The sequence below is a fragment of the Salminus brasiliensis genome, chromosome 5 (assembly GCF_030463535.1).
Source record: "Salminus brasiliensis chromosome 5, fSalBra1.hap2, whole genome shotgun sequence".
In the NCBI taxonomy this organism is placed as follows: domain Eukaryota; kingdom Metazoa; phylum Chordata; class Actinopteri; order Characiformes; family Bryconidae; genus Salminus; species Salminus brasiliensis.
In genome coordinates, this window is record NC_132882.1 from 21,802,195 (window position 1) to 21,823,970 (window position 21,776).

Sequence of the window (21,776 nt, forward strand, 5' to 3'; positions counted from 1 at the left end):
TGAATTTTTATTTTATTATTATTTTTTATTTTTTACAAGAGCTTTATACAACAGGAATAGACATAAACATATATATTTATATTTAGCTCCACTCTCTCTGACTATACCTCATAAATGTACATATCAAAGAATTTCTACAAATCCCTTCTGTCTTTGTATATTCTGTATTTTATGTATATTTTGTGCATATTTTGTATTTATTTAATATAATTTTTATATAACTTTATTTTATGTTTTATGTTTAGTATGTATACAGTTTGTCCTTCTGTAGAGCATCAACCTGAGCCTCACCACAAGCATTTCAATGCATAAATGTCCTGACATGTTGTGCAGATGACAAATAAACTTGAAACTTGAAGATTCCTGACAGAAATATTTTACATGACGTAGTGACACACCCACTGCCTGAGTCCAGAAGAGTTTAAAAAGATATAAAATTAGTGGTAATGTAGGGCAGAATAATACCCAAAGAGCTGTTCACGATGATCAGCATTACATTATATTGCGATACAGGAGACACTTGTGGGTTGACTGCTTGTTTGATAGACATGCATTCAGTAAAATGACTACATTTGTATTGCAGATTTTCTATTTCACATTAAAATGTTGTAAAGGGTTACATCACAACGTTTAAATTATGTAGATTTTTTTGACAAATTAGTCCAAAAAAGTTCCCCTTTACCTTCAGGAAGCAGGAGAAGGAGAAGCAGTTTTGACCTGGCTGTTTTTTTTTTTTTTTTTTGTCACACCTGCACTGCTTAGTACGGTTAAATAAAGTCTCGTTCCTTTTTTTTTTTTTTCATTGATGTGATTTATTTGAGCAGGTGTGAATACAGTTATGTGGATAAAAAGAACCACACCAAGACATGCCATCCCTGCTGTTATTCCATGTTAAACTGCACAGACATGTACACTAGTCTGGAGCACAGGACCTTCTTCCTGTATTTACTTTCTTACTCCCACCCTAGACCGGTCTGACCAATAAACGGACTGAACGTTCGCATTCTGTTTGTTGGGAGGCATTTTGGTGCACTTGAATCTTTTCGGGGTGGGGGGTCCAAGTTCACAAATTCTTTACCTTACTCGGACCAGATCAGGTGTGAAAACGTCCTTAGAAAACAGCACAAAGTAAAGACTTTTCAGTTGCTTGTGACCTTCTTTTTTGAGGTATTGAGATTTCACTACAAAGTCAGGACAGGTACGCACACACACATTAAAGAGATTCTAAAGGGGCTACACCCCAGTTCTTCCAGCAGTGTAGTGGCGGTCTAGTGTAGCAGAGCAGTGATGGTAATATTTTCAAAAAGGCATCGTTCTTCATTGATCTCCACTCTAAAGTAGCAATTTACTCCATCTAAATTACATACCGTGAAATGGCTTATTTAACTTTATCTACAGTTTCTTTCTAGCCCAGCCTTCCTTTACTTGGGAATGCAGTCTTTTTTAGCACACAAGGGCATAAAAAAAACGACCATTGCTTTTTATACACTCCAGTGCACGTCACCTCCTGCGTTTACCCTGTTCAGTCACAAATTTAGAAGCGTAGACTTTTGTCTGAAAGCCTGAATGTCATTTTCCATAAAAGGCTCTTCCTGTGCTTCCTGTGCTGAGATGCAGCTACTACTGAAGGGAATGGGTGGACTTATATATAGCAGTGCAGTATAGTAGCTTGTGCTTTATTTATACTGTCTCAATACATCTCAATGGAACATTCTAACACATACATGCACACACATGAGTAAACACCGTTCTTACTCACAGAGCAGGCTCTGCCAGAGAAATGTTGCTATAAGTGACTAGAGAGGGAAAGAGAAAGAACACAGAAAGACCCTCTGTGTTGAACATTATGCCAAAGACATGTGTGGGCTGCACATATTCTCCATATTGTCACTGTTATAAAAATATCTCATAGTGGCCATTTCTGCCATATAATCCACAGTTACCCACTAATAGCATGATTTCCCAGCGTTGTTGTATTTACTTGATATGCAAACATCCCATAAAACCCAGCACATCCGACCATGAAGGAGGCCCCATGGACCTGTTATGTAGTGAAAAATAGTAGTAGAAAATCGTCAGCACACAGAAAGTGCCTGTTCTATACTCTGATTCGCTGTGGCAGTCGTGGATCTCCCTCCTCTAGCAGCGGATTTGAGCAAGTTAAAGCGATAGTAAACACTGAGTTTGCCTACGAATATTTTTAAATAAGTGGCATTTTATGCTAATCAATAACACTTTTGCTATTCCAAAGCTGGCTAGTGCGCCCCCAAGTGGTTGAAAGTTCAGTACTGCTGCGTTTGTAACTCTCAGTAGATGAGGAAATATTAAGGATTTTTCCCTCTTGACTTTAACACTGCTTTCTATGAAGCTTGTGCCTCTCTAAACCCCGCCTCCACACGTTTATCGTCAACCCCACAACATGCATTTTTAAACAACCTGAGAGGAAGGAAGATCTGCTGATAGTGAAGGTGGATTTCTGAGACTGGTCCACTGGCAAGATGTAAAAAGGCCAGCTACCCTTTATGTTGTGTGGATATTTCGGAGCACAAGAAATAACCCGGAATAGTCCAAAAATGTTGCAGCCATGGCGATGAATAGCTTTACCAGTGCTCTTTCTGCTGTATTGTGCTTTACAGTTCAGTTAACAGTTTAACTGACATCATCTCCATCTCTTTCTCTTGTCTCTCACAGCAGTCATATGCCCCACCCCCTCCTCCCATGGCTCCGCCCAGCCCCAGCACCAACAGCAGCAGCCACAGTGCAGCGGAGCAGCTCAGCAAAACCAACCTGTACATCCGAGGCCTCCCGCCTGGCACCACAGACCAGGACCTCATCAAACTCTGCCAACCGTGAGTCTGTGTCTCTCTCTCTCTCTCTCTCTCTCTCGCTCTGTCTCTTTCTTACTCTGTCTTCCAGCTACTCTATTCCCATTTACAGTTACAAAGACAAACGTACACATATGCACAAATATGGATACTTCTCTCTCACACACACATATATATACACACACACACACACACACACACACACGTTCTGTTCCAACGCAAGCAAAGAAAAGAAAGGCCCACGGATGAGCGAAAATTCCAAGAATATCTTGGCCCATATAAGGCAGTGAAGGGTCAGCCTCATTAGTCTTGGGAGATAAGTCGTTGTGAAACTCCACATGAAGACCAGAGGGCAGCTTGCATAATCTGTTCTTATAATGAATCATACAGATGTGTGTGTGTGTGTGTGTGTGTGTGTGTGTGTGTGTGTGTGTGTGTGTGTGTGTGTGTGTGAGTGAGTGAGTGAGTGAGTGAGTGAGTGAGTGAGTGAGTGAGTGTGCGCGCGCGCGCGTGCGTGCGTATGTAAGGGGGTGGTGGTTGGCCTGTAAAGCCCAAGACACTTTATCCAGGGTTACATTGTATTTCCCAACACCACTTGACTTTTCCCCACTGCTGGAACAGAGCGCAGGGGGCTGGAGCTGGACCTTGAGTGGGGTGAATGTGGGATCATTTGTGACTGAGAAATTCCTGCTGAATTCTCTTGACCATTATTTGATTAATATGTTTTGTTCTGTGCATAGTTTTAAGCATCCTGAGAGATCCACAATTCAGCCGGAATGTTGTCTTTCAACGTGTTTGGAATTTTGACTACATCAGATCTGCTGTGCTCCTCATAACCTTAACTCACTGAAACAAGGGAGCGATTCTGAATCTACCTTTTATGCATATCAGTCTCAACCCAGCTCATATCTTTTCCTCTCCTGAGCTCAGCAGCCCTGCCTGGCCACCCACCCCCCCTGCTCTCCAAGGTCTTAGTGTGCTGTGGTCCGGGTTTGCCCCGGGCCTGGAGCGGGATTGGAATAAAATATTCATGGCAATAAAAGTTTCATTAGGTGCGGCCGGCGTGCCAAACGGGCAGTAACATTTTGGAAAGGTCAAAGGGGTTCGCCTCGGGGTTCTCTTCGTCCGTGGCTCAGCGAAAAACTCTCATGAACACCACTTTTCTTTTCCCATAACCCCACTGAGATCTTTGGACACCAAGCACCAGGCTTTATTGTAAAGCTCTAAACTGTGTCCCCGAACACACACTCACTCTCTCTGCCTCTCTCACACACACACATACACACATGCAGTCCAGTGACCCTCCCCGTGTCCTCCGGGTCTGCTTCTTGGTGGCAGAGAGGGCTGTGTGAAGTGCTGTTGTCAGGCTGACATTTTGGAGATCTTCCTTTTGCGATTCCCTTTGGAAGTGGAGTGCTGAAACTACAATAGGTCCCGAATATAAAGGAGAAATCTCAGTGTCCTCAGCGCTTTTCAGTCTCATTAAAAAGACCAGCTAGCACACAGCCGTTATGCAGTATACATGTGAACTGACATATGAGTAGAAATACAAATAACACAAACAATATTTATCATAAAATAACAAAAACAGTCAAACAAAATAACTGTGTATGTATATATATATATATATATATATATATATATATATATATATATATATATATATATATATTAGGTTTTTGAATTTGTCAAAAGCGCTCAAGCACTCATTAAAAGGCTGACAGTGTGTGGAATTGTTGTATAGGCAGGCGCTGAAAATCTTATGATTTCAACAGCTTTCCCCAGGAGATGATATGGAAAAATGTTATATCATGATGCAACTTGATACTTAAACACCTTTTCATAATACATGATGCATATCAGGATATTTAGACACATCGTGTGAATGCGCTGCTAGTGCCAGATTGTAAAAACTGCTATCAGTGACTGTTGGTGCGGGACTTCGAAGTGCTACATCCAGTTGAGCAGGACTAATTGATCTCTTGGTAATAAAACGTGTAGTTATTATTAAATGGCTGGTGATATCCACAGTATGCTCAGAAAAGCAAATTGTGTATCATGATTACACAATAAATCACAATAACAATGAAACATTGCTCGTCACCCACCTCTGCTCCCCAATATTTCAGAAACGGTGTGTTAGAACATCACAAGTGCACTGAACTGTGAAATGCATCAGTGCTGTATTTGGGATCGGCATGAACACACACACACAAGCGTGGCTTTTGGGACAGGTTGTATGTTTCAGTCTGAAATGTACATGAAAAATTAATATTAGTTTTTAGTTTTGTTTTGAATTGTTTCTTGTAGCTTTTATTAAACGCTTAATTCAGTCCCTCACTCAAATTGCTTTTGTGTATTCTAGTATTCCCAGCACTGTTTTTCAAGGCCTCGCTGCCCTTTTGCCATGCATGTGCTGTTTTCAGAGGGCATTGCATGCACGGTCATACATATTCATGAGCCATTTCTCTGATTGGCTAACGCAACTTGGCAGCCAAACGAAATGACATGTCCCGTCTGTGCGTCTTATTCGATTCAGATCTTACAAGTGCATTTTTCTTACAACAAACTGTTGTACAAGGGGAATTTCCGAGCCACACAACAGTGTGATTATATAAATTCTCCCAGGACTTGAGTAGAGACTCTCTATGCAAAACAGATTACTATGCTAGGTGCTTAATCAGGTTCCAGGTTTGTTCTGCTGTAGGATAGTCCCTTTTAAGAGATGTTGCTGCTTGCTTGTTATCAGAGGGGAAAACTTATGAGCAGTGGACAAAGGTGAAAATGAGTCCTGTTTAGCCTTATCCACCAGGCTTAAAGTGTAGTAGATGAAAATGCTGCTAAGGCTAAAGGAGTAATTGCTGTAAGTTTACCAACAAAGGAAATTTAAGGCTTGTGCTAAAATCTTTGTTGGAGACCCCAAAGCCATTCAAATTATTGTAATTGCCTATTAGTCCAGAAATGCACAGGAATGCTATTTATGGATGGTCACGGACAAGGAAAAAAAAAACAACAACATTGCAGCCCACCTTAAGTTTGCCCAAGACCACCTGGATGTTCCACAATTCGTCTGGTAAATGCTCTGTGGACACATGAGACACAAGTGGAACTTGTGTAGCACAAATACACAACCCAAAAGCCTACTCCCAACTGTTAAGCATGGTGGAGGGGGCATCATGGTTTGGGTCTGCTTTGCTGCCTTAGAGTCTGAATTCCTTGCAGTCATAGAGGGAACAGTCAGTTGAAAAGTGTCAAATAATTTTATAGGAGATTGTAAGGACAGCAGTCTGTGACCTTGAACTGAAGATACGTTGGGTAATGTAACAAGACAATGACCGAATACTTACAAGTGATTTGTTCATGCAGGTCATTCTAAAGGGTTCACTTTTTTATACTTGCTTACGTACATTGACAACCTGCAAGCAGCGCTGCTGTTAAAGTGAAATTTATAATAGTAAAAGCAGAGTTTTTGTATATTTTGAAACACATTGACTGTTTCAGAATCAGAGAAAATCTGTGGTTGAAAGTAGAGATGAACTGCTCAGTGTTTTTGGAGCTGGTACCGATTGCTGATGGTCTTTTTTTTTTTTTTTTTTTTTTTAGCTAGATCGGCCAGGACCCAATATCATTCGAGGCTGGGGCTGGATGCCACATTAATCTTTCCAGGCAAACTTGGAAATGCATAGTCATGCCGGGCTAAAGCATTGTCTCTTAAGATTAAACATACATACATTTTGGAAGCAACCATGCTTAAAACTCCAAGCACCAGCTGTTAGTGTCTGTGAATCCCCGTTCAGAAGTGCACTGTGGAGCTCAAAGTGGGAACTTTTCACGGAAATGCATTTATCACGTGTGCATGTTATGCATTTTCTCTCCCTCATACCCTTATGTCATGCAAGATACGGGAGGGTTTCACATGGCTATTATTTCTTCCTTCTAAAAAAAATATCACAAAGGGAAAAGACGCAGCGACTAAACAGAGACGCAAGCTAAAAGAAAAAGCATTTACCTACAGAATACCTTTATTCACACTGTCGGGACCGTATGTACATGTGTTTTTAATTAGCCCATATCGAATTACTCTCTCATGCAGTGTTCTGGTGGGAGAGCACTTCATTTAATAGAACTGTTTTCTCGTCTCCGCTGAACTTTCATTTTCATCTCTAGCTTGGTTGTGCCTCCGCTGCGCCCTATAAACCGTGTGTGGCGTAAATGGGCGGGGCTATGTAGTGTTTGCGTGATAAGCAGCAATGTTAGTAAATTAAAGTCTAATTTCAGATGCATATCGTGGTCCCATCAAGGCAAGTTTTGTGCTGCCCCGGCTCGTACGTACATCTGGCTCCGAGTTTGCACACTGGATATCTTGTGCAGCGAGGCTCAGCACCAGAAAGTCGGGCCGTGTCACTTTAAGGGCATTCCTTTTCATGTTGTTAAAATGGTGCAGCAGAGGTCAGGTTTTGGGAGCGTTACTGAGTTACTAAGACAAACAGCCCTGAAAACACACCACAGCCACATCACAAAAGGCCTGATTATGAATTATGAATTTTTAATACAAGCCTTGGGTGAACATGTGCTTCTCATCACATTTGTGTTTTCTCATTATGCTGCAATTCTCAGAGCTGTGTGTGTGTGTGTGTGTGTGTGAGAGAGAGAGGGAGGGAGATAGAGAGACTGAGAGAAATACTAGCCTATGTTGTGGAACATATTCTGAAGTCTGTCTTTATCGTTTCCGTTCTGTAACTTGATGTCTAATTGAATGAAGCCTAAAGGACGCAGGACTACTGCACATCAAATAATCACATTTCACAGAGCCTCGTTATGGTTTTGATACTAATGTAATGTAACGCAGTGGTTGAGCAGACACTGGCTAATTGTGTTCAGTGGTTTTGTGCCGGCGACGACTGCTGCTGCTGCTGCTACTGCTTTGCTGTTTGCCTCGAGCAAACTCCTGACAAAACTCTGCGTACTGCGTGTACTGATTTGTGTGTATGACGGTGGCTAGATTAGTAAAGAAACGGTCTGTGTAGGTGTGGTTGTTGTCTAGTTAATATCTTAATCTGAGTGTGTGTGTGTTTGGTGGGGGGGGGGTGTATTCATGCACTTTCTTTTTAGAATTACAGTTTTCTTGTAGCTCCTCCTTCGACTCTCTGATGCTGGAAAAAGGGCACAAGTTAACTTTCACACAGACTGGCAGCTGAGATTTCTCCCTCTCTCTCCGAGCTTGATTGACTAACTGACTGACTGGAGGAATTTCCCTGATGTGCTTCGCTGCCATATTCTGAACAGAGCAATGGGGCCTCTGGGGGGAGGCCTCACACGCAGACTTCAGAAATACATGGGTAGATTCACTCAGCCTTCTACAGCACGCAAGTTGTTGTCACAGCCAGTGACAAGGCCAGTGACAGGGCAGTATTTTCACTGGACAAGCCAGCTCTTATTTATAGAAATGGCCTCTTTGGCTTTTTTCGTGGCTTTGTCATGTAAGATTATGCCTGAAGATTCACACGCTCTCCCTGATTTCACAGTACTCTGAACAGACAAACGCAGCAAACTTCTAGTTAGCGTGTTATACCTCTTTGATTGTTGTTGAAATCTCTCACCCTCTCTTCACGCTCCTTCATTTGGTTTGTCAGTTCTTTTTCTGGACTTTCTACAAACCTTTGCTGATGTTAAAATGTGTTTGCTTGGGGCCTCCAAGTGACCCTAACTTGGACCCATCTTCAGGAGGTTGCCAGTTAGATCACTTTAATGCCACAGCCATCCATGGCTGGTTTGCCATACAGCAAGAGAGTTTTTCAACACTGGTCTTTGAGGCCCACTGGCCTGCACAGGTTAGTGCATTTCCTGCTTTAGCAGACCCACTTTAACTTAAGAATGGGCTGATTCAGCTGATTAGTTGGATGAGGTGTATTGGAGCAGGGAAAACACTAAAAAGTGCAGTGCAGTAGGATCTGAGGACCAGGGTTGAGAAATACTGCCATAGAGTATAATTGGCCTCACTCTCTCACAAGTAGATTTCCCTCTCTTTTCCCCACAATCACTCTGCTCGATGCTAGCCAGAGCAGGTGTCTGTTAACTGACCTGGCAGTTAGTGTTCTCCTCTAAGCATGTTCAGCTGTTTAGTGCCGTTGCAGTAACGGCAGCTGGAAAACAAGTGGTTGGTTGGCTTTGTGTGACTTTGAGGAAGTGCATGCTAGCCTTCACTCTCTCAGCTCTGTGTGGTAGGGGTAGTCCTAACCAGTGGGTGGAAAGTGAAAATGGCTCCGATTTGGGGGGAGAGGAATGGCCTTGTGTGTGTTAGCCCTTGTCTGGGCAGTGTAATCTATACTTAAATCCATAATGGCTCTTAGTAGTCACACTAAAGGCAGCTGCTTATGATTGCCCATGTGGTAATTCTTTATAAATTGTCAATGTTTATAAAAAAAAAAAAAAAAAACAGAGCTATGAGAGTAGCTGGTGCTTTTAAATGCTTAAAATAATAAACAGAAACAAATTGAGTTAATAAAGTTAAGTTTTAATATGGCAGCATCAGTACATGCATATGTTTATAAATATGACACGTCATAGATGTTGATGTGCGTTTTTATTTAGATGCTCCCACTCTTGTTACCTTGAAAGAACGCTTGGGGAGTTTGCTATGACTTTCCACTCTTGAGAGGCTTTACAGCTACACACCCGTAGCTACATAATGAAGCTTCCATTCAAAGGCGTCTAGAGAGATCGCAGGCATTGACTCAAAGCAGCTACTGTGCTGGGGTTATTTTTGACTCAAGTGCAGCACCTCCCTGGCATCTTAACCCGGCCTGAGACAGATGATTGCCACTCTGCTTGCAGGTATCTGCAATAAATGAGGGAGAAAGGGATTGAGAGGTAGAGGTGTCTTCAGGTTAAATCTTCTTCAGACTGTCCATCTGCTCATGCCTTTCAGCAAAAGTGCTGTCTAGTGCCTTCTGGACTTATAGCCAAGGTACATTACACAACCAAAAGTTTGTAGACACCGGTTTGTCCAGTGTGTCTTCTGAAATGAAGGGTATTAATAGAGTGTTTGTCCCCTGTTTGCTAGTAACAGCCTCCAGTCTTGCTTTACACTACACTCTTAAATAAGGGTGCTTCAGGTGGTTCTTTGAACAATGCCATAGGATAACCACTCTAGGAACTGTTGACTGTGGAACACAAATTGGTCATTTACAATGATTTTATTCCTCCACAAATATCCATTTACAGAAATGGTTCTTTTGAATCCAGTTTTCAGGCCTGGATTTTGTTCTTGCTGGTAGTTAAGAGAACAGTTAATGTAATTGATTGGCCACATAGTGTCATACCTACCAGGGATTACAAGTCCAGGACTGGGAACTAAATGCAGGGTCCAGATTTGAATACCTCTGTTCTGTGGCATCTCTCAAAGAACCATTTGTAGCACCTTTAATTATTGAGAAAGTAGATGGTGAACACTGCACCATTGACATTGGACTTTATACCCCTCTAGCCAATGCTAGCTATGACTAAACCCACCACATGCACGTTGTAGATGCTTTCAGCAGTGGACAGGGCTTAGCATGAGCACCCATACATGCATGCATTCCTCCTGTAATCATCATTAGAAATTCCAAATTCTGCCACAGTGGTTTAATGCACCGTGGCCTAAAGTTTGGGTCCTCAAGGTCACCTATTGAATCCCCTGGCCCAGTAGGTGGTGAAGTAACAGCTCTTTCTCCTCCCTCACCATTCACAACTGAGGTGCCCTTGAGCAAAGCACCCAATCCCTAATTGCTCCCTGGGCTCTGAGGTGACTGCCCACCACTCCAAGGGTGTGTGTTTGTGTGCTCTCTGCCCTAATCACTAGTGTGAGGGTGGCCTTTGTCAAAGTTGCTTGGGTCTTTGTGCCTGCCCATTTCCCCAGCATCCAACACCTTGGCTAACAGAATGGGCTGTTCAGTTATGGTGTACTATCCAGTACTGGTGTAACATACAGAAGTAGGCATCTAGGCACATTTTCATGAGTGTTTTTGTGTGTAGAAATACCAGATCACATTAGAACAGAGGCAGGTAATCATAAATACAGTAAAAAGTAACAAGTTTCTTATTGTGAAGAAAGTAGTTGATGTCTTGAGTGCCTCCAGCCAGCACATGGATTTACCATTATTAACTTCTGATTTACCAAATCAGACCCCCATGAGGTGAGAGTTGGAGAAGTTTGTAGATTAAAACAGTGATGTAAAACCACCACTTTTTACATTAATATTATTTGTATTTATTCTAATTTTGATCTTTCACTGCCCAGATAAACAGCTTGTTCGTCCTAATTTTCACATGTGCCAACTAACATTTGCATAGTATTGTATATTGCAGATCTTGACATGCATCATGTTGTTTCAGCTGTAAATGGTCATAATGTTTTGTCTCTTGCATATGTACATATGAGGGGAAAAATACTGCTCATATTAAAGAACTACAGATTTGCTTTGCCAAAAGTTAGGAAGCCACTCTCTCCAGCCACTGCTCAACACCAACCACCCAGTGCTGCTGCTCAGTTGTCCTTCTGTGAGGGCTTACAAAGTCAAAAAGCCCCTTCAGAGCAAATGGCTGCACAAACATCAGACATATGCTCATCTGTGCTCACGAATGATGAGCGCAGCGTCAGACAAGACAGCTGCATTGGTAGCCAATTAGGAGATACCCCGCACACACCTGGATGCGAGTTGAAAGACATCGGAGGATGTCGGTTCACATCTCGCGGCACGAGACATCAAACAGCCCGGCACCCGCGGCTGCCAGCATTCTAGGAGACATAAACACACAGATCAGAGTGTGTGAGGGCCCTTTGAGAGCTGTCATTAGCACTTCACACATCAGCTGAGAGCGCCGCACAAAAAAAAACAACACAATTTTGGTCCTGGTGATGCACACAACCCACTGGGAATTGTTCCTAGCCTGCTCTGTCATAACATGTTGGGCTCAGGCATGTCATGTTCCTCTTAAAGCATGTGCAGAATATAAAGATCTTTACCATATGTCATGCAGAGCATTTAAAGGAACGTTTGGTGTTAGAACTTCCTGACAGTTGCCTAAACATTTGCGCTCATTTCTTTGCTTAATCCGACATTCAGGTAACGTGTGGTTTAACACAAAGGAAATAAAGTGCATCCTCTTGTGATTTTGTGTTTCAGGACGTTTTTGATGTGATGTGAACACACGTGTCTGTCATCTCTACACTTTTCCCTATCCTCTCTTCTCCCATTCTCTCCTCACCCCTCCCTTCTTCTCCTCTGCTCATTTTCTTTCATACCCTCTCCCATCTCCTCTCCTCTACCCTCCTATTCGCAGCTCTCCTCCCATCTCCTGTTCTCTGTTCTCCTGTCATCTTCTCTACTATTCTCTCCTCTCCTTTCCTCTCATGTTCTCCTCTCTCATCTCTTCTGCTCTGCTCTTGTCTCTTCTCACCTCTGATCCTCCTCTCTTCTTACCTCCTGGCCTCCTCATCTCTTCCCCTCTCTTTTTCTCTCCTCATCTCTTCCCATCTCATCTCCTTCCCTCTCATCTCTTTGCTTCTCCCCTCTCTTCTCCCTTCTTCTATTCTCACTTCTATCATCTTCTATACTACTATCTCCTCTCCTTTTCTGCCCCTCATCTCTTCTGCTCTGCCCTCGCCTCTTCTCCTTTCCTCTCCTCTCTTCTCCCCTCCACCTCCTCTCTTCTCACCTCCTTGCCTCCTCCTCTCCTCCCCTCTTTTTCTCTTCTCATCTCCTCCCCTCTCTTATCCCCTCCGATCCTTCTCTCTTCTCCCCTCTTATTTACTTCCCTCCGATCATCCTCTCTTCTCCTCTCTCCAACCTGCTCCTCTTCTCATCTCCTCCCCTCTCATCTCCTCTCTTATCGATCCTCCTTCTCCCCTCTCATTTACTTCCCTCCTATCATCCTCTCTTCTCCTCTTTCCAACCTGCTCCTCTTCTTATCTCCTCCTCTCTGCTGCTTGTCTCCTTTCAGTTCCTCTCCTTCTCGTTTCACCTCCCCTCTCCCGTCCCCTCCTATCTTTTTCTTTCTGCTGTTCTTCTCCTTTTCTTTCATTTCCTCTCATCCCCTTCTTCTCTTCTTTCCTCTTCTCTCCCTTTATCTCCTCTTCCCTCTCCTCTCCTCTCCTCTTCTTCCCTCTCCTCTCTTCTCCTCTCTTCTCCTCTCCTCTTCTTCCCTCTCCTCTCTTCTCCTCTCTTCTCCTTTCCTCTTCTTTCCTCTCCTCACCTCTGTTGTGTTCTGTCCAGGGCATGTGTGTGTTTTTGATGGTGAGCGTGAGGAGTGAGGCAGAGAGGGCCATTCTGAATGTTAAAGTTCAATAACAAAGCTTTGTTGTCTTTCCAAGAATGCCATTAAGAAGAAATATGATTACGTCTGTATTCTTTAAATCTAATTTGCATAATCTTATATAAATTCACAAAACCAGTGTTCACTGCTTAGGCTGTGGTTCTGGAGATCATGTACACATGTATGAGCATAACTCACTCACTGTCTCTTGCTGGGCTTTTAAGCCTTAAAGTAGTGCTTGCAAAGATTTCATCATTCAGATCAAATGTGTGCTTATGTAAGGAAGCACAGTGGAAAAGTAAAAACACTGAACATCAGGATGTAGACACACAGCAGACAACACACACGGATATAGATTTATATCTGAACATCTGAAATAGCTGAAAACTGGATGTTACCGATGTTTGAAAATCATTCCAAAATGTGGCAGCTTCAAACAGAATGCTGTCCTACTAAATTCCTTTGAAGAAAAGATGATCCCTGGAACAAGTCAGTGTCTGTTAAACTCACGTCTGACTAAAATAATCTGAGCTTGGAGACTACTGTTCTTTTTTCTTTTTTTTTCTTTTCTAGAAAATGGCCATAGAAAGCCTCTTTTTGCTCTCAGTGTATCTTTTTTTCCTTGTAGGCTATTAAGTGTTCCAGTGTTGTTCCAGGCATGGATGTTAAATGCAATGACACTAAGCCATCATTGACTGTTAATTACATGACGAGGAATGCTGCAGACCAGCCATTAAAGGCTGTGCCTGTGTCTTGATGGAACAGGACAAGCGTGCGTACTTCATTAAGACTGTTTGTTTTGTGGTTTAATTTTCAATGTCACTCTTTGATTTTACAAAATGAGCGCCTTAAAATTAATATCAGGCGGCGCAGTGTTCTCGTGTCCACATGGGTTTTCCTCCGGGTGCTCCAGTTTCCTCCCACCTCATGGTAGGTGACTTGGCCATGATAAATTGTCCCCTCTTCCTGCCCTGCACTCAAGGATTCCAGGTTGGTTCTAGATTCCCTGACCGCAACCCTGACCATTAGATGAATGAATGTATTTATGAATAATAGGAAAGCAAAGCATATGCCCCTCCCCCCATCACCTACTTTGCTCTGATAGGGTGCCTAGTTTTGATGGTGGTTTTCACAACAGATTGGAAATGAGAGAATAACTGCGTTCCAAAACCTAGGCTACAGCCCAGATAGGGTGGGTCGCTGGCAGGGCTGTCCTGTGAAGCTCATTGGTCACACAAATGGAGCATTCTAGAAAAGCTGTATAGGAACGCCACCTAAATGGTCCCACCTCTTTCAATTGCAGTGCAAAACTTGTAAGGGACGTTGTGAGAGCTTGTTGCATTGTGCCTCTTGCTTTTTCATTTCCACAGCTCTCCAATTGTGCTCTCTCTGACTCCGGCTGATGATGGCAAAGCGGCATGGCTTGAAAACTTGAGAGCTTGTGGCATTGTCAAATGGCATTGTCAAATAACCAGTATGAAAGACCATACACCATAGTTGCCAGTATGCCACTGAACAACAGCCTCAGACCCTTCTTTAGCTGCTCATTCCATCATTAAGCTGTAGTGATACATAGTAGTGTAGTTATGTGTTTTTATGTTTTGTAATTATTTTTAAATCCTTAAAAAAAAATACAACAAAGCCTTTCAGAGCAGCACAAGTTTAGCAAGTTTATGCAATGGGAATACCAAAACAGGAAGCTGGAGGTCATTGTCCATCATAAATATAAATGCCAAGGACTTTTGCCCATGCGCCAATTTATAAAGACAGAGGCCATGAGTCTTTGAGTCTTTGTTGGCTCATTGTTGAACAGGATGCTTCTTTTTTTTTTCTTCTTCTACTTTTGGCAAAGGCTCATTTCAAAGAGTCACATGATCTCATTCCTAACTGCTTTCGGGAGTGGAGCCAGTCCAGTACTGCTTTGCCTAACGCCTTCAACACCTTCACTCTGTTTAAATATCTGAGGTTTGGTTAACTCTTGCCTGTCAAGATGGGCTGACTGCAGCTTGAGCAGAGTGGTCAGATGTTGGCACGTGTTTCTCTCACGTTATTGTGGAGCAGGCTCTCCTCACACAATCACTTGTTTTCCTGTCTGCGAGTTCTGTAATGTGGTTGCAGCCAGTCCTCCAGGCAAATGCTTTGTTTACTGACACACCATATTATATGTAGCAAAAATCCAAACATCAGCATTGTCTCTGTAAACATCCTCAACCATCCTCGAGTCGTGAGCGTCCACAATTGCAAAAACACCCAGCCGCTGCTTCAAATTGTGAGATGGCGACACGGCAGTGTGGATGTTGCATTTTCTTTCTATTGTGTTTTGAAGACAATATGTCAGAATGTCACCAACGTAACCTCATATGATTCAGACATGTAAAATGTCTGGAGACGTTTTCGTTTCCGATGAGCCGAGCTCCCCCTAAGCCGAGTCTCTGGAGATTTGAGCGATTCGGGTGAATTAGCTGCCGTTTCAGCGACGTCTGTGGCAGAAAGCCTGATGGGCCGCCGCTGTTCGCGGTGACAGTGAAATGATCCCTCCTTTATTAAACGCCTCCGTCCCTATAAAAGTGGGGTAATATAGTCTCTCGTCGTACCTGGAGGAAGGAGACGCATTAAACATTAATTAAAAGTCACATTGGGAATGCCTTTCTTATATCCGTCATCCGTTTCTGCTGGCGGATACAGAGCAGATAAGGAACTTTATTACCTTCTCTGATGAAGGAGGGAGGGAAGAGAGGGAAGGTGAGGGATGGTTAGAAAGGAGTGCGCTCAGCATGTAGATACCTGTGCATGTTTATCATTGGTAATGAACGGTGTGCACGGCTGAGAATGCCACTGATTCTCCAAAGTACTGAAAGGCTTCTGGTGAGCAGGTCTAGACTGATAGGAATTTCTAAGATGTCAGTCAGTAATACTGGCTGAAATATATATATATATATACAGTCATGCCCGAAAGTATTCATACCCCTGTCAAAGATTGACTTAAATTTACTTTTATTTAACCAGAAATTATATTTTTGCCTGGAAATGACACAGGCATTTCCCAGGAGATAACACGATGATGTACAAGAGGCATCATTGTGGAAAAAAATATTTCTCAGCTTTTATACACATTTGAACAAAAAGTGGCATGTCCAAAATTATTCATACCCTTCTCAATAATTAATAGAAAAGCCTTTATTGGCTATTACAGCAATCAAACGCTTCCTGTAATTGCTGACCAGCTTTTTGCATGTCTCCACTGGTATTTTTGCCCATTCATCTTTAGTGATGAGCTCCAACTCTTTGAGGTTCGAGGGTCTCCTTGCCATCACCCTGATCTTTAGCTCCCTCCACAGATTCTCAATTGGATTCAAGTCAGGACTCTGGCTGGGCCACTGCAAAACATTAATGTTTTTGTCTGCTAACCATTTCTTCACCACTTTGGCTGTGTGTTTTGGGTCGTTGTTGTGCTGAAATGTCCACCGGTTCCCAAGGCCAAGTTTCTCTGCAGACTGCCTGATGTTGTTGTTGAGAATCTTGATGTATTGCTCTTTTTTCATGGTGCCATTTACTGCGATCAAGTTCCCTGGTCCATTGGCTGAAAAACACCCCCAAAACATTAGGTTCCCACCACCATGTTTGACAGTGGGGATGGTGTTCTTAGGGTTGAAGGCTTCTCCTTTTTTACGCCAAATGGTGGACACATCATTGTGGCCAAACAATTCAATTTTTGTTTCATCTGACCATAAAACAGAACACCAGAAGTCTTCTTCTTTGTCCAGATGAGCAAAGGTCAAGCGGGCATTTGTGTGCCTTTTCTGGAGAAGTGGTGTCCTCCTTGGCCTGCGTCCGTGGAACCCAGCAGTGTGCAGTGTCCGTTGAACTGTCTGCCTTGAGATGTCGCCACCAGCAGAGTCCAGATTCACCAGGATGGCCTTGGTGGTGATCCTTGGATTTTTCTTCACCTCTCTCACTATTCTCCTGGCCAGCACAGGTGTCACTTTTGGCTTCCGACCACATCTTCTGAGATTTTCCACAGTGCGGAACTTCTTGTATTTTTTAATAATACTTTGCACTGTAGCCACTGGAACTTGAAAACATTTTGATATGGCTTTATAGCCCTTTCCTGACTTGTGAGCGGCCACAATGCACAGCCGCAGGTCCTTAGTGAGCTCCTTTGTCTTAGCCATGACTGTCCACAAACCAACTGCAGAGAGCTGCTGTTTTTCTCCTGTTGAGTTGATTAAAACAGCTGTTCCCAATGAATCAGGGTAATTAGGATGCTTTAAAACAGCTTGGACTATTTGGAATGGTATAGAACTTTGGATTTTCCCATATACTGTGACAGTTTTCAAAGGGTATGAATAATTTTGGACATGCCATTTTTTGTTTAAATGTGTATAAAAGCTGAGAAATATTTTTTCCCACAATGATGCCTCTTGTACATCATCGTGTTATCTCCTGGGAGATGCCTGTGTCGTTTCCAGGCAAAAATATAATTTCTGGTTAAATAAAAGTAAATTTAAGTCAAACTTTGCCAGGGGTATGAATACTTTCGGGCATGACTGTATATTAAGTTTAAAGTGCACCCAACCCTAAAACTTTTAATTAAACAATTTTGCCTACTGATATTGTCAGTTGCCATCAGATGACTCTTCTCTGCAGGCAGTACCTATGCCAGTAACTATGTAAATGCTAGAGATGCAATGATATGGGAGTTTAGGGTCGATGACGATACATTTTTCATGCAAGTATCTGCCAGTGACGATACACAAACCTATTGTTGCAGTGTGATGCTCTCCGATGTTGCAGATGTTCATTTTTGTGACAACTGGAATGTTGTATCTGACTGAACAGACCAATAGAAATGCTCCAGGTTTTGGAATAAAATTGACTTTTCTATTGAAAGTTTTTCTGATTTATGATTCATATCCCTCCAAAGCAATCTTGTATTTATGTAATGAACTAGATCTATGGTATGGCACTCTTTTGCAGTATCTCCACCACTTTGTGTTTGTAAATGAGCTGTGGAGCAGTGGAACAGTGTTCTCTGGAATGATGGTGCTCCATTCAGTGCTGTTAGGGATGAGGTGATGTAGTGATAATCATCCAAAATCCTGACCATTCACCGCTCTTGTCGCTGAATGCAATCCCATCCTCACAGCAATGAGCTCCAAAATCTAGTATGAATTCTGAATCATACTCGCCAAAGCAATCTGGTATTTATGTCATTAACTATATCTATGATATGGCTCTTTTTTTTGCAGTATCTCCAGTACTTTCAGTTTGTCTATTTGTCGGAGCTCATTTCTTTGGTCACCCTGAACCACAAACTAGCTGTCCTGCTGAATGTGATGTGTCTGCATAGAGTCATACTCAGAACTGAGGTGAAAAAGTGAAAAGAAAGCAGGGAGTCTCTCACGCAGCTTTAAAGCTTTTTGAGCATCTAATTAATTCACATGGGTCTGCCGCTTAAGTCTGGTGCCCAAACTGTACCTCCCCTTATCCCTTGTTTACGCTCACTTTACGCCTTGTTTAACTTTCCTTCTCTGGACTGTTCAAGGATATATTGATAAAAAATAAAAAAAAAAACTCCTCTCTGGTAAAGGGTTTAATGAAGGGGGGGGGGGGGGGGGGGGTGTATTTAGACCTGTCCCAAACCCTGCTCCACTCCTTCCTCTGGAAGTAGGTCCAACTTTTTAATGAGCGTGAGTGTGGGGAAGCTTCGATATGCTGTCTTTAGCATAAAGCTCTAAAGTGATTACCCCTGCAATCACACACACAGACACACACACACACACACACACATATATAGCACAAGCTTCATACTACAGCCACAAACCATTAAGGACAGGCCATTAGCAGGTGTGTTTTGCTGATTGGGTCTTTTCTCTGTCTGTTCCAGGTATGGGAAAATAGTGTCAACAAAGGCGATCCTCGACAAAAACACCAACCAATGCAAAGGTAAGCAAAGTTACTGAAGTCCTGACGTCTGAGACGAGCTTGTTATGGTGGCTGGCAGTTAACAGTCGGCTATACGTGACCGATTCAGTGCGCTGAGCCAAATATTTGAGTCGGTTAATGTGTTTGGCTGACTTGTTTAGCACGGCAGAAGCGTGCGGTGTCTATGTGACGCCATCGCTGGTTTTCAGAAACTGATAAACGTTTACATGATGCTGAGAGTGGCTTCTGCAGCAGCACAAGTGTGTGGGTGATTGTTGGGATAATCTTTACAACAGGATGAGCGTTCGAGTGCTTGTCGGAGTAGCCCTTCCAGCCGGATAAGAGTTAGCGTGACTAAAAGGGTTAGCGATGGCATGAAATAGAGCAGGGTTTCTCCTGTGTTGATGTAAAAAGTGCAGGCCAAGGGGGAGAGGGTGGAAGCGTGGGGGTGTGTGCGTTGAGGGGGGGGGTACGTTAAAAATAGCCACAGGGCAAGGGAGGCGTCTGACTGAAATCGATGATTTGGCAGACATCCGCTTTCCAGGAGACACTCTGCCATGGATACAATCTGCTGGGGACTGTAGCTTCTCCAGCTCTGTGTGTGTGTGTGTGTGTGTGTGTGTGTGTGTGTGTGTGTGCACTGGTATCTTTACTCTGTACTTCTTGCATTTTAAGTAAGTTTAATAGTGTGAGGGGTGTGTGTGTGTGTGTGTGTGGTGGGGGGGGGGTTAAATCATCAGCAGTCACATATTGCTGGAGATAAAGTACTTCTCATACTTTAGATTGACTTTCAGCTTTTCATTCTGATACATACTGTGTAATGGGCTGAATAGTAAAGGCTATCCCTGCTTATTTCTTCTTAACAAAGGTTCTACGACTTTATTACAGTCGTCCCACAGAAACGTTCCCCAAAACACTAATAGCAGCAAAGAATGCTAGAATTTCTTTTCATCCCACTACCTTATCAGTCTCAGACCTCATGCCTATGACCTTAGCACACCAGTATCTCAGGTGTAGCACTCCCGCTCGTTTTTGTTGTTGCTTAACATTTTCACCCCCACCTCCCAGTATAGTGCCCAGTATATCTCTGTAAAACCTGATAACCAGCCAAAGTTTTATTATATCATTATTCTGTACACAGTTCTGATAGAAACTCCTTGTTCACCTGCTTACATAGTACATTGTATGTCCAAATGTTTATGGACACCCCTTATAATGAATGCATTTAGCTATTGAAGTTGCACCCATTGTTGACACAGATGTGCAAATTGCTGTGATACTAGATAGCTTGTCTAGTTCCTGTAAAGAAGTACTGCTGATAGAATAGGAGTGAATATGAACCTATTAGCAGCATGCCTAATGCCAGTCGTGAACTATTTTTAAGGCATTTCGAATATTTAAAGCCCCCCAGCACTGAGCCGTGGAACAGTGTTCTCTGGAATGATGTTGCTCTATTTAATAAGGTGATTTGGAGATAATCATCCAACATCCTAACCACGCTTATGCTCTTGTTGCCGAATGCAATCCAATCCTCACAGCAATGAGCTCCAAAATCTACTAGAAAGCCTTTTAGTTACTCCAACAAAAGCAGGATTAACTCTATTTTAATACCCTTGATTGGGGGGGAGGGGGTGTTGGCACAATGAATGAGCAGGTGTCCACAAACCTTTGTCCCTATTGTGCATGTGTCTACTTTCGTTGTAAAGGCCAGTAGAATGTTGAAGTGAACGTGAACTGAATCTGCGTTCACATTTGTATTAGTTACAGTACAGCTCAGTACAGACACCACATGTGAAAGAGAGAGAGAGAAGGGCAGGCAGAGCAAGAGTACAGGCCAGAGAAGCAAGGAAACAGAGGAAATCACTCCAGGCTTTAGAGGACTTCCTTTTCCCAGAGATAGCCTCCCCTCCTCAGCCGACCCCCCTCCACCCTGATGGGCCCAGCGCCAGCAGCCATGGGAGCCAGGCCCATTAGAAAAGAGTAAAGAGAATGGTGGTGGAGGTGGAGAGGAGGAGGAGGAAAACACGATCATTTCATTCACACTTTATGTTTCTGTCAGGCTCGGCTGAGTTGTGTGAATGGGCAGGTGTGTTTGTATGGCCTGTTCTACAGCCAGCTGATTGGTAAAGACCTGCCACAGGTAAAAAGTATGCTCTTACCAGGTCAGAACAACTTCAGGGTTTTATAAGCAGTGACTGGATGGGATCACATGGCCACCCCAACGCTCATTGATTTAGCTCTTTTGTATAAAAAGAAGACTGCTGCTGCGCCTCGTTCACTGATGTCACAGTTCAAAGCTCTTCTGTGCACATCAGAGCTCCAGCAACTCTGTGTGTGTGTGTGTGTGTGTGTGTGTGTGTGTGTGTGTGTGTGTGTGTGTGTGTGTGTGTTTTGAATTTTTTTCTCTCACTTTCCCAAATAACTGTTTACATGAAACAGCGCTAGGACAGTCACAGTGATGCCCTGCTGCGCTAGCATTCTTAATAACGTAAAACTATGTAAAAACATATGCTCATAAACGCCCTCATCTCCGTGTTCCCAGCATATGCTGAGCATCAAGCCAACCACAACGCTGCGGCTCGCTGCTATAGAACGAATATGCATATTGGTTAATTATGCAGTCACTGGCAAAAAAAATGGTTTCAAAGCTGCAGAGTGCAGATTTAAAAAAAAGTGGGCAAAGGAGAGTTGGATTCCTGCTTGGCTCAATAATGGAGCCCTCATTAGAGA

The 21,776-nt window shown here is 43.0% G+C and overlaps 1 protein-coding gene across 1 annotated transcript in view; it reads left to right on the plus strand.

The window, feature by feature from the left end:
• Positions 1-21,776, plus strand: part of rbms3 (RNA binding motif, single stranded interacting protein) — a 165,238-nt gene that overhangs the window by 37,898 nt on the left and 105,564 nt on the right. Inside the window, exons 2-3 of the mRNA XM_072679848.1 lie at positions 2,692-2,849; positions 19,009-19,067. Coding sequence (XP_072535949.1) covers positions 2,692-2,849; positions 19,009-19,067 — 217 coding nt within the window. The remainder of the gene's footprint in view (positions 1-2,691; positions 2,850-19,008; positions 19,068-21,776) is intronic.